The sequence below is a fragment of the Pleurodeles waltl genome, chromosome 9 (assembly GCF_031143425.1).
Source record: "Pleurodeles waltl isolate 20211129_DDA chromosome 9, aPleWal1.hap1.20221129, whole genome shotgun sequence".
Lineage (NCBI taxonomy): Eukaryota > Metazoa > Chordata > Amphibia > Caudata > Salamandridae > Pleurodeles > Pleurodeles waltl.
Window position 1 is genome coordinate 914,266,538 of NC_090448.1, and position 13,016 is coordinate 914,279,553.

Here is a 13,016-nt window from a genome sequence, read left to right on the forward strand (position 1 = left end):
AGCAATCATTGGATAACTATACATATCTATTCCGTAATGTTTCCCTAATGGTGGCTGGGTGCAATGTGATCTGAAAATGGAACTGCGCTGGGGCTCCAAGTGTGAATGCCTGGAAACACAACATGGACTGGTGTATCACAGTGGAAGAACTAATTTACAAGGCACGGGCCGATCCAAAAAAGTTTGAAAAAATATGGGGTGCAGGGAAGGCCCAATGCAGACACTGGGGAGGTGGTGACGGTCTGTTGCAATGTACGGCCTATGGGGGCACACCCCTGTAGAGCAGCAGGTTCAGGGGACTGGGCACCCAGCCACAGACGTAGGGGGCGAGAGGCTAATTTGAAATATTAGGATGAATGTGTCTATTTGGTTTCCACATGATGTCCTAGAGGGTTGGGAAGTGGGAGGGTGGCGGGTATATTCAACGGATGTTGGGGTTTGTTTGACATTCTACCTAGAAACTTAATACAATTGTTTTAAAAGAAAGGTTCAACAAGACTTCGACATTCCCTGTGCTCACTCACAGAATTGGGAAATTGTACTAGATCAGGTATATGTTCCTTGTTTGACAACAAAAGGAACAGGTGTCGCCTTTCCAGCTCATGTTCAACAACAGCAACAAATCTAGCCAACGAGCAGTTAATAAATTGGACAGCATTCTTCTACGTAACCGATGGCGAGCTGAAGGATATTATTAGCTTGGTGTTAGGAAGCCCCAATACATGCTCAGCACAAGCCTCAAGTCCAACATGTAAAGAATGGAACAGAAATTTGACCTTTTGATCACTATTCATCAGTTTCAGTCTACAAACTGATCGTTATCAAGACGTTTATAAAATGTATTCCTGCAGCCAAAGGAAATGCGCTGCAAAAGGCCTTCAAAAACACAAAAAAGAACAACTTATTTACTCATTCCTTGAACAAACTGCTAGTGGAATGAACAATCCAATTCATAACACACCTTGGAGGGTGAGGAATTTGGTTTTCATAAAGGAGAATGTTTTCAGTCTGGTTCGGTCTGGGTTCTTATCCACAGGGTGAGGAGATATGATTTTTAGCGAGGACTGTGGCAAGAAAGAGGAACATGGCGGTCATGGCTGCTTACTTGATTGGCTTACTCACTTAAATATGGGTGTTCCCAGTATCTTCATTGCAACAACGTATTATCGGTAAGGTGTTGAGTTTATAATGTACTGCAGCTGGATTACCGCCTAGGTCTGGGACTCTGGCTCTCCAGAGAGCAGGTTATTACTATACCTGTCAGTGGCAGTCCATCCATCTTTCCAAACAACGCTACCTTTCAGTATTCTAATTATCTCAGATCATCTTTCTGCACTATTCTGAAATCATATCTCACTATCCAAAGCCTTCCTCTCCTTCTCGTCACCACTAAAAAGATTGAACAATAATAGGAAATGTAGTTGTCTGTGTGAAAGAAACAATGTTTATGTGCTCTAGGATGGAGCCAGAGAAAATGGACTGAGAACTGATGCACTCTTCCTTTCAATGGCAGGTAGCCACTTTTTTCACTTACAGGGTGACTATATGCCCTCCACAGGTACTACCTAAATTAATTCTATAAAGAGACTGATTCAATGCAGGGACTTCTAGACCAGAGACCAAGTTTGCTCTATGAACCCTAGGAAACTTAATTAACCTCTCCATTTTGGCGAACTGATGAATCTTCTCCAGATGCGCTGGAGTAGTAATTGTCATTTTGTGAGTGGAGGGCTAATTTACCAAAGTCAGCCCACATTTCATCTGTATTGAGGGAGGAAGGTACATTGTCTTTTGGTCAGCTGGTGCATACACTTTACGAGGATGACACTAACTCATGAGGCCTAGCTTGATAATGCTTCCATCTGCATTAGCTTGAACCACTGCTTTACATTTTATTTATCTACACATACTTCGAGAACCAGGGAAATACTTTTTGGTACCCCCTAAAAGTTTATGAAAAAAGTAGGGGGGAGACTTTCCCTGTTATTGCTAGTGGTGGTTAAAATGAAGGGTTTATGCTCATTCAAAAGTTTATGTATTTCAGGAAAGGCTACTTATATGGGTAATCTTGGCTGATCAATGGTTGGTTGCCTACTTCGTTAGGTTTAAATGTGGTATACTAATAGGTGGCTGTTTAACGTAAATACCTAAAGCACTACCAAGTGAATTGGGCATATTTACACGAAATAATTACAAGCTAACAATTTGGATTCCATCCTGTGAGACTATAGGTGAACGTCTTCTAACCAATGTCAATTTGCTTTGAGCCACTGTATTTCCGAATTATTATGTAAAAAGAGTCAAACCCATTCTCGGCGATCATGCTGGGTAGTAGTAAATAAGCTATTTTTCTGGGCACGGGAAGTAACTTTCACATTCCATATGTTTACAGAACGAAAAGACATTTCTGAAGACACATGAAAATTCAATTTATACTTATACGTATTTACAATCTACAGCTTTTTTGAGGCATTCTATTTAAATAGCCACATAATAAGGGAGATTTATGCTTGCAAAATGTAGAAGACTCGTCCTCACTTAATAAAAGCTATAATATGAAATACCATGTTATATTGTTGTATTTGGTACAGGGGAAACGTAGAGTTTTGGTTCTTCTTACCTCCTCAACATAATTTTGAGGTTATTCTGTATACAATTACTATGCAGACGAGCAAGGAATACACTAGAGAGACACTCACCAGCAGACTTCGGCTTTGCTTAAATTCTTTGACGATAGCTTCGATGTTCTCAATCAGCCCAGTCTGAGCGACCCAGTTGATGTTGAAGTTCTCTTTCAAATACACAGCTTCCATGCGAAGATTTACCAGCAACTGGTCAATGTGCATTTGCTGAAAAAGGAAAACAGTTGGTTAGGACAGAACACATTTGCCATTTTGAGCCATAAACATTCTAATGTGCCCTGTGATTTTTCACATCTTAATTCATTTATAGGTGGCCACACCTGACAATTAGCCCTATTAGGAGAAATTTCCAAATTCATTGTGAAAGCTGGATGTGGGAACTGGTTCTGGATTAATAGGGATAGAGGGGTTACTGGGCACCATCAATTCGGGCCTGTTATCACTGAGGCTCACTGCCTGAGCTACCAGTGGAGCCAACACCGAACATGAGATACCTGAGGGTAACAATCCAAGGCTTGCTCTAGAAGGTGTTGTGTGCAGTTAGAGACTCAGACCTCATCGTACCATGAACAGCAGGTAATAAACCAATGTTCAACCAGTTATCTATCTTTATTAAAAGACAAGTGTGTAATTCTGCACTTAATGAAACTAAACAAGATGTCTACACATTTACTGTGGGGTACGCAGAAGATTATGGCTAACAGCCGTGACGTTATCTCAACCACAAGGGTACCCCTGCTGAAGTGTATACAGGCCCTACACCTACAGGCTTTTCTGGCATCTGGATCACTCAGGGGGTGCACCCTGGACCTCATAGTCTGGGCAGTACCCTCACTGTGGCTCTCTACCCCGTAGGACTATGCCAAACTAGTGGCCTCTCTCAACTCTAAGTATATTTTTATCATTGAAAGCTGCTTTCGTGATTTGTGAGAATGACAGTTGCAGCCCTCTGGCTCTATTTGTGATACATGGGTCACTGACATCAGGATGTTATGCTAGTCCAACACAAAACACCCTGTCCAAACTATCAGAGGGCGAGATTGTTACGTGAGCCTGAAGGGGGCAAGAACTGGCATTCAGTGTACAGCACCACGATCCCAAAGTCAAAAATATACTTTCTTGGGAATTTCAGTTGCAACCTCATCCAAGTTTGCGACCCTGCAAAAGAACAATGCATAGTAAATATGTCATGTCACAAGGTGTCTCCTCTGGCACAGCATTTTATGAAAAAGATAGACCTTGAGCATACTGATGGCCATGGTGGTGGTGCACATGGGGGTGAGGGACCACAGAGATCAACCCACCTCTGGGTGACACCGCTCCTTTCCCACACCTCACTCATTGCTTGATGCTGTTGCTCAATCCTTCAAGCACAGTGCCTTCTTTCTCCAGAAAGCTCGACTGCAGATTGCTCTTCTCTGTGGCACTGTACTGCAGCGATACCCCAATACCTCCTTCTCATCAGTAATGACTACTTTCTCAGCCTACTCCCAGAAATGTATCATGACTTTAGACCATATTCCTTGCCTGAGAAGAGAACCGGCTGCACGGGCACTAGTCAATGAGAAATCCCTGGAATACTGATCTGGGAACGGCATCTCAAATGTATACTTAGGCCTCCATTGTGACTGGCTAGTTAAAATCTCTAGTTTCTCCCTCCCACTCAGAATTACCATATAGAGAGTCCGTTGGTGGGGAAAAACGGGGATTATAAGATTTTGGGGGATAAAATGCACAAATCAATTATTTCGACTCTAATTCTAGCATAATTTCCTCAGATAACCTGTAAATCGGATGGTCCTGTTAACTCTTGTTACTAGACCTACCAAAAGTAACAGGTCACTCATAAGGGAGGCTTGAATTGCTAGACTGGAAATGTGTATTCCCACTGCCAGACCTGTTGTGGATTTTCTAGTTTCAAGTGAATGGGTTAAACCTCACAAGTAGCTTCTAAGCCACATGTCTTTGCTCTGTAAATGGTGCAGGGAGGATAGTGGTCCAAGTGTTCCTTGCCAAGGACTTGAAAGATAAATGGCACACAAGGAGCTAGGATTCCCTCAACTGGCTGACACACAAAATGTCTGTGAATACCTCTGGGTAAGAATGGAAAAGGACGGATGCACAGTGTCACTTTACATTCTAAAGGGGCTTTATACCTAACGTATAGCTCTAGATGAATACAAGCTTCCCTTGATTGAATAGATTGAATAGACTGTAAACAGATTCATTAGGAGTTGGTGGCAGAGTAAGCAAAGCTTTACTATTAATCCACTAATCACCTTTCAAGTGAAACTGTTGTGGTTACAAGAAACAATCCACATGTCAAAAGATTAAGGAAGGTCCTTTCTCCTTTCCATTTCAATCAGTCACCATCTCAATGGCCTTTTCTAGCAATCTAAATATTCTGTACATTGTTACCTAGGACATACACCAAAAAACTGTAGTAGGTAAAAAAACAGGAGTGAAGATTGTGCCTTAATCGGAAGGCTCATACACAGATTACACCCGTACTAAAAGCCTGCTCTATGTAGAGAGAAGAATGAAACCTAAAGAGTTATCCGACGTGCGCAAGGCCTTCCCAGGCTATGGCGTTGACTAACTGTAGAAACTGGCCCCACATTATGTGCCTCTGAAGAACATGCTCCAGATATTGGTACACCGCAAAGTAAACCAAACAGCGCTAGGTGACAATGGCACTGAGGATGAATTTCAGGGGTCATAGACACATGTTCTGGAACAATCTGCACCATTCCTTTCTAACACCGTGATTCTACTGATAATAAAGGAAACACATAAAAAGAAACACATGTCTAGGCAATACTCCCTCAGGCTGCCGTCCAGTGTGCCATCCATTGTGGTGCATAAACCAAACACTGAGACAGATTCCATCACCTATCCGATGGGTTACAGTGTTAGATTCCAAATAGTAACCACTCAGAACTAGCTTCAGTGCAGCACCATCTTTCTCAGTATACAACTCTATTAATAAATAGGTAACACAAAGACATCGTCATGAGATAATATACCATGTACAAGATCTGGACCAGGTCCTTCTGTTTGTAAGCAAACAATGAAAAGATATTTAATGTCTTGAATCTTTATTTAGTGTACAAAAACAACACCACAAGGGGCAGTAATTGATAAAGGCTAGATGTTAAGATGCAAGTACATCATTCTCACAAATTAAATTATAATAAAATGATCCACATCATTTCCAGATAGTCTGGATCACCATAATGCTTCTTGAAACCTTAAGCCAATAGGCAGGATCAGGGCCGGACTGGTCATAGCGGGCATTGGGCTTTTTTCCCTTGAGGCTGGAAGGGTGGGGGCCGGTTTTTCTGGGGTGGGAGCTGGTTTTGTTACTGTGGGCAGGTTTTGCAGCAGTGCTGCAATATGAGCCCCCAGTAACAAAAGAACAAAAGCAGCAGTAGTGCTTCGTCGCAACCCCCCACCCCCAAAATTCGGGGTCCGACAAAACTGCCAGGGTTGCATTGAGGTCTCAGTCCAGATAGGATTCAGTTTGAAAAGGTGTCATGAGGACCAACATAAAATCAGGGGCAACAGAGTTTTTATAAAAGGTTGCATTTACTGTGGGTTTAGAAAATGGAGCATTGGTCATCACAAATTGGCCAGCAACCGGACTGCAAGATATCCATTTTCCGGCATCTTTATACGAAGGAAGACACAATGATAAATCCACTGACGTTCTTCGGCATGCAATGGAAAGGAAAAAGAGACAGCATATCTTCCTGTACATTCTTTCCAGTAATCTTGCCCAGTGAGATTCGGTTGTTCATATTGAAATGAGCCTATGCATCTCCGCGCTAATCATCACTCGGGTGCACTGCTGTATCTCAACTGAATGAGAACATGTAGCGCGCCCAGAGGAGACCTACATTCCTCAGGTTTCCATTTGTGAGGAAAACAAAATTGTATCAATCTGAAATTGTAAGCTTATGATTTTGAGGCTTTACTGTATGACCAACGATCTAGAAAGTATCATAATAAGAATTTATTCAAATAAACTACCCCTCTAATGTGAAGAGAATTCAGCATTTAGACCACAAATATGACATTTTTCATTGTGTTTCTGCAGTGCCGGAGAAGGTTTCTGTAGGAAGTTGGCTCTGTATGTGCTATTTCAAAGTAAGGACTAGCATGCACAGAGTCCAAGGGTTCCCCTTAGAGGTAAAATAGTGGTAAAAATAGATAATACTAATGCTCTATTTTGTGGTAGTGTGGTCGAGCAGTAGGCTTATCCAAGGAGTAGTGTTAAGCATTTGTTGTACATACACATAGACAATAAATGAGGTACACACACTCAGAGACAAATCCAGCCAATAGGTTTTGTTATAGAAAAATATCTTTTCTTAGTTTATTTTAAGAACCACAGGTTCAAATTTAACATGTAATATCTTGTTTGAAAGGTATTGCAGGTAAGTACATTAGGAACTTTGAATCATTTCAATTGCATGTATACTTTTCAAGTTATTCACAAATAGCTATTTCAAAAGTGGACACAGTGCAATTTTCACAGTTCCTGGGGGAGGTAAGTTTTTGTTAGTTTTACCAGGTAAGTAAGACACTTACAGGGTTCAGTTCTTGGTCCAAGGTAGCCCACCGTTGGGGGTTCAGAGCAACCCCAAAGTTACCACACCAGCAGCTCAGGGCCGGTCAGGTGCAGAGTTCAAAGTGGTGCCCAAAACGCATAGGCTCCAATGGAGAGAAGGGGGTGCCCCGGTTCCAGTCTGCCAGCAGGTAAGTACCCGCGTCTTCGGGGGGCAGACCAGGGGGGTTTTGTAGGGCACCGGGGGGGGCACAAGCCCACACAGAAATTTCACCCTCAGCGGCGCGGGGGCGGCCGGGTGCAGTGTTAGAACAAGCGTCGGGTTCGCAATGGAAGTCAATGAGAGATCAAGGGATCTCTTCAGCGCTGCAGGCAGGCAAGGGGGGGCTTCCTCGGGGAAACCTCCACTTGGGCAAGGGAGAGGGACTCCTGGGGGTCACTTCTGCAGTGAAAGTCCGGTCCTTCAGGTCCTGAGGGCTGCGGGTGCAGGGTCTTTTCCAGGCGTCGGGACTTAGGTTTCAGAGAGTCGCGGTCAGGGGAAGCCTCGGGATTCCCTCTGCAGGCGGCGCTGTGGGGGCTCAGGGGGGACAGGTTTTGGTACTCACAGTCGTAGAGTAGTCCGGGGGTCCTCCCTGAGGTGTCGGTTCTCCACCAGCCGAGTCGGGGTCGCCGGGTGCAGTGTTGCAAGTCTCACGCTTCTTGCGGGGAGATTGCAGGGTTCTTTAAAGCTGCTCCTTTGGATAAAGTTGCAGTCTTTTTGGAGCAGGTCCGCTGTCCTCGGGAGTTTCTTGTCGTCGTCGAAGCAGGGCAGTCCTCAGAGGATTCAGAGGTCGCTGGTCCCTTTGGAAGGCGTCGCTGGAGCAGAGTTCTTTGGAAGGCAGGAGACAGGCCGGTGAGTTTCTGGAGCCAAGGCAGTTGTTGTCTTCTGGTCTTCCTCCGCAGGGGTTTTCAGCTAGGCAGTCCTTCTTCTTGTTGTTGCAGGAATCTACATTCTTAGGTTCAGGGGAGCCCTTAAATACAAAATTTAAGGGCGTGTTTAGGTCTGGGGGGTTAGTAGCCAATGGCTACTAGCCCTGAGGGTGGGTACACCCTCTTTGTGCCTCCTCCCAAGGGGAAGGGGTCACATTCCTATCCCTATTGGGGGAATCCTCCTTCTACAAGATGGAGGATTTCTAAAAGTCAGAGTCACCTCAGCTCAGGACACCTTAGGGGCTGTCCTGACTGGCCAGTGACTCCTCCTTGTTTTTCTCATTATCTCTCCTGGACTTGCCGCCAAAAGTGGGGGCTGGGTCCAGGAGGCGGGCATCTCCACTAGCTGGAGTGCCCTGGGGCATTGTAACATGAAGCTTGAGCCTTTGAAGCTCACTGCTAGGTGTTACAGTTCCTGCAGGGGGGAGGTGTGAAGCACCTCCACCCAGAGCAGGCTTTGTTTCTGTCCTCAGAGAGCACAAAGGCTCTCACCGCATGAGGTCAGACACTCGTCTCTCAGCAGCAGGCTGGCACAGACCAGTCAGTCCTGCACTGAACAATTGGGTAAAATACAGGGGGTATCTCTAAGATGCCCTCTGTGTGCATTTTTTAATAAATCCAACACTGGCATCAGTGTGGGTTTATTATTCTGAGAAGTTTGATACTAAACTTCCCAGTATTCAGTGTAGCCATTATGGAGCTGTGGAGTTCGTTTTTGACAGACTCCCAGCCCATATACTCTTATGGCTACCCTGCACTTACAATGTCTAAGGTTTTGCTTAGACACTGTAGGGGCATAGTGCTCATGCACATATGCCCTCACCTGTGGTATAGTGCACCCTGCCTTAGGGCTGTAAGGCCTACTAGAGGGGTGACTTACCTATGCCACAGGCAGTGGGAGGTTGGCATGGCACCCTGAGGGGAGTGCCATGTCGACTTAGTCATTTTCTCCCCATCAGCACACACAAGCTGGCAAGCAGTGTGTCTGTGCTGAGTGAGGGGTCCCTAGGGTGGCATAAGACATGCTGCAGCCCTTAGAGACCTTCCCTGGCATCAGGGCCCTTGGTACCAGGGGTACCAGTTACAAGGGACTTACCTAGGTGCCAGGGTTGTGCCAATTGTGGAAACAATGGTACATTTTAGGTGAAAGAACACTGGTGCTGGGGCCTGGTTAGCAGGGTCCCAGCACACTTCTCAGTCAAGTCAGCATCAGTATCAGGCAAAAGGTGGGGGGTAACTGCAACAGGGAGCCATTTCTTTACACAAGCCCCCCCCAGCCCACAGGCCAGGAGACTCAGCCAAAGCTGGGAGAGTCTTCCTAGTCTGTCAGGCGAGGAAGAGTAGAGGAAATAGGCTGGTTTGTTGCAGGGCCTACTCTGCCTTACATCCTCCTGTTCAGGTCATTCCCTCTGGGGAACTGACCCACTTCCACAGTGATAGGACCTAGTCTGAACTGCCACTTGTCTGTGCTTTTTATGTCTTCACCCATTCTCTCTATTTTGGGGTTAGAGGTATCCACCTCTGCTAATCTTATCTTAGCCAGGGTCACCCCTAGCTTACCCAAAGAGGTTACCCAGAGCTGGAGTAACCCCACCATGACCAACAGGGTCAGGGGGCCTAACTTGCTATTTGGCATGGGGTCAGCCCACCATGCCAAGGATAGTGCAGCCATAAAGGCTAACACCCAGCAGAGGCCACTGACAGCTATCAGTGCCCAGAACCACACCTTTAGCTCTTCACCTACAAGGGAAGGGGCTAAGTTACAGGCTTCTTTGGGTTCAGGGTGCCTGTCTGCTGTATTAGAGTGGGGGGTTACCACATCTTGTAGTAAACACCCTTCTTACACTCTTTCTTCTGTTAGCTGAGGAGCCACCCACTCAGGCTTAACAGTTGCCTGACTAGCCAGGACTTCTTGTGGGTCAGGTTGGACTTTATCAGAGCCACTTTTGGAGTTCTCCCCTACTGGAGCAGAATCTCCTTGGCTTGCTGGAACCTTGGCTAAAGGTTGTCCACCTTTCCTACTCTGTTTCCTTTTCTTTTTCTTCTGGGGCCTACTTGCATTTACTGCAGAGGCAGGCACTCCAGAATCCTTGGGAGAGGACTGGCACTGGACCAGTTCCTCTCTTGGGCTCTGACTAACCTCTGGGTAGTCATTTCCAAGGAGACAATCAAGGGGGAGGTCTGTACTGACTACCACCCTTCTCCAGCTAAAAGTCCCACCCACTTCTATGGGCACAAAAGCCACAGGCCTATCAGTGACCCTGTCTGGGCTAACTCTTACTCTGGCCATCTCACCTGGGATGTACTGGTTTGAGAACACCAGCCTATCATGCACAATAGTGTGACTGGCACAAGTGTCTCTCAGGGCAGTGGCTAGGATTCCATTCACCAGTAGGTGGTGGAAGTGTCTACTTCCCTCTGGAATCTCCAACTCACCTGTTGGGCCCTTTTTCCAGTTGAAGGCTATGAAGACCTCCTCATCTGAGGAGTCATCCCCAATGGCTACACTGGTCACCCCTGGGATTTTGCTAGGGGGTTTGTTTTTGGGACAAGAAGTGTCCTTGGTGTGGTGCCCTGTCTGTTTACAGTTATGGCACCATGCCTTAGTGGCATCCCAGCTCTTACCCTGGTACCCACCTTTGTTTTGGGTTGTGTCTCTGGGCCCACCCACCTGGTCTGGTTTTTGGGGGCCTACAGGGGACTCTTTTTCTTTGTTTCTAGTGTCACCCACTTTCTCCTGGGGAGGCTTTGTAACCCCTTTCTTTTGGTCACCCCCAGTGGAAGTTTTGGTTACCCTAGTCTTGACCCAGTGGTCTGCCTTCTTTCCCAATTCTTGGGGAGAAATTGGACCTAGGTCTACCAGATACTGATGCAACTTTTCATTGAAGCAGTTACTTAAAATGTGTTCTTTCATAAACAAACTATAAAGCCCAACATAGTCATACACTTCATTTCCAGTTACCCAACCATCCAGTGTTTTCACTGAGTAGTCAACATAATCAACCCAGGTCTGGCTCGAGGATTTTTGAGCCCCCCTGAATCTAATTCTATACTCCTCAGTGGAGAATCCAAAGCCCTCAATCAGGGTACCCTTCATGAGGTCATAAGATTCTGCATCTTTTTTAGAGAGTGTGAGGAGTCTATCCCTACACTTTCCTGTGAACATTTCCCAAAGGAGAGCACCCCAGTGAGATTTGTTCACTTTTCTGGTTTCACAAGCCCTCTCAAAAGCTGTGAACCATTTGGTGATGTCATCACCATCTTCATATTTAGTTATAATCCCTTTGGGGATTTTCAACATGTCAGGAGAATCTCTGACCCTAGTTATGTTGCTGCCACCATTGATGGGTCCTAGGCCCATCTCTTGTCTTTCCCTTTCTATGGCTAGGATCTGTTTTTCCAAAGCCAATCTTTTGGCCATCCTGGCTAACTGGATGTCCTCTTCACTGGAGTTATCCTCAGTGATTTCAGAGAGGTTGGACCCTCCTGTGAGGGAGCCAGCATCTCTGACTATTATTTTTGGAGTCAGGGCTTGAGAAGCCCTGTTCTCCCTAGATAGGACTGGTGGAGGGGATTCTTCCTCCAGTTCACTATCATCTTCCTCTGTGTTATCCACAGAGGGGTTGGCTCTATCATACTCTGCCAACAGCTCCTGGAGCTGTGCTTTGGTAGGTCTGGAGCCCATTGTTATTTTTCTTATGTTACAGAGTGACCTTAGCTCTCTCATCTGGAGATGGAGGTAAGGTGTGGTGTCGAGTTCCACCACATTCACATCTGTGCTAGACATTATGCTTCTAAAAGTTGGAATACTTTTTAAGAAACTAAAACTGGTTCTAGAATCTAATTCAAACTTTTACAAACTTTTAAACTCTAAAAGAAATGCTAACAGGGACTAACACAAGGCCCTAGCAGGACTTTTAAGAATTTAGAAAACTTTTCAAATTGCAAAAATCAATTTCTAATGACAATTTTGGAATTTGTCGAGTGATCAGGTATTGGCTGAGTAGTCCAGCAAATGCAAAGTCTTGTACCCCACCGCTGATCCACCAATGTAGGAAGTTGGCTCTGTATGTGCTATTTCAAAGTAAGGACTAGCATGCACAGAGTCAAAGGGTTCCCCTTAGAGGTAAAATAGTGGTAAAAATGGATAATACTAATGCTCTATTTTGTGGTAGTGTGGTCGAGCAGTAGGCTTATCCAAGGAATAGTGTTAAGCATTTGTTGTACATACACATAGACAATAAATGAGGTACACACACTCAGAGACAAATCCAGCCAATAGGTTTTGTTATAGAAAAATATCTTTTCTTAGTTTATTTTAAGAACCACAGGTTCAAATGTAACATGTAATATCTTGTTTGAAAGGCATTGCAGGTAAGTACATTAGGAACTTTGAATCATTTCAATTGCATGTATACTTTTCAAGTTATTCACAAATAGCTATTTCAAAAGTGGACACAGTGCAATTTTCACAGTTCCTGGGGGAGGTAAGTTTTTGTTAGTTTTACCAGGTAAGTAAGACACTTACAGGGTTCAGTTCTTGGTCCAAGGTAGCCCACCGTTGGGGGTTCAGAGCAACCCCAAAGTTACCACACCAGCAGCTCAGGGCCGGTCAGGTGCAGAGTTCAAAGTGGTGCCCAAAACGCATAGGCTCCAATGGAGAGAAGGGGGTGCCCTGGTTCCAGTCTGCCAGCAGGTAAGTACCCGCGTCTTCGGGGGGCAGACCAGGGGGGTTTTGTAGGGCACCGGGGGGGGCACAAGCCCACACAGAAATTTCACCCTCAGCGGCGCGGGGGCGGCCGGGTGCAGTGTTAGAACAAGCGTCGGGTTCGCAA

General features: G+C 45.4%; 1 protein-coding gene across 1 annotated transcript in view; it reads right to left on the reverse strand.

Annotated features, from left to right (window-relative positions):
- The window catches only part of AK7 (adenylate kinase 7), a 225,742-nt gene that overhangs the window by 71,960 nt on the left and 140,766 nt on the right, over positions 1–13,016 (reverse strand). The window contains exon 10 of the mRNA XM_069208273.1: positions 2,700–2,849. Within this exon, the coding sequence (XP_069064374.1) occupies positions 2,700–2,849 (150 nt within the window). The remainder of the gene's footprint in view (positions 1–2,699; positions 2,850–13,016) is intronic.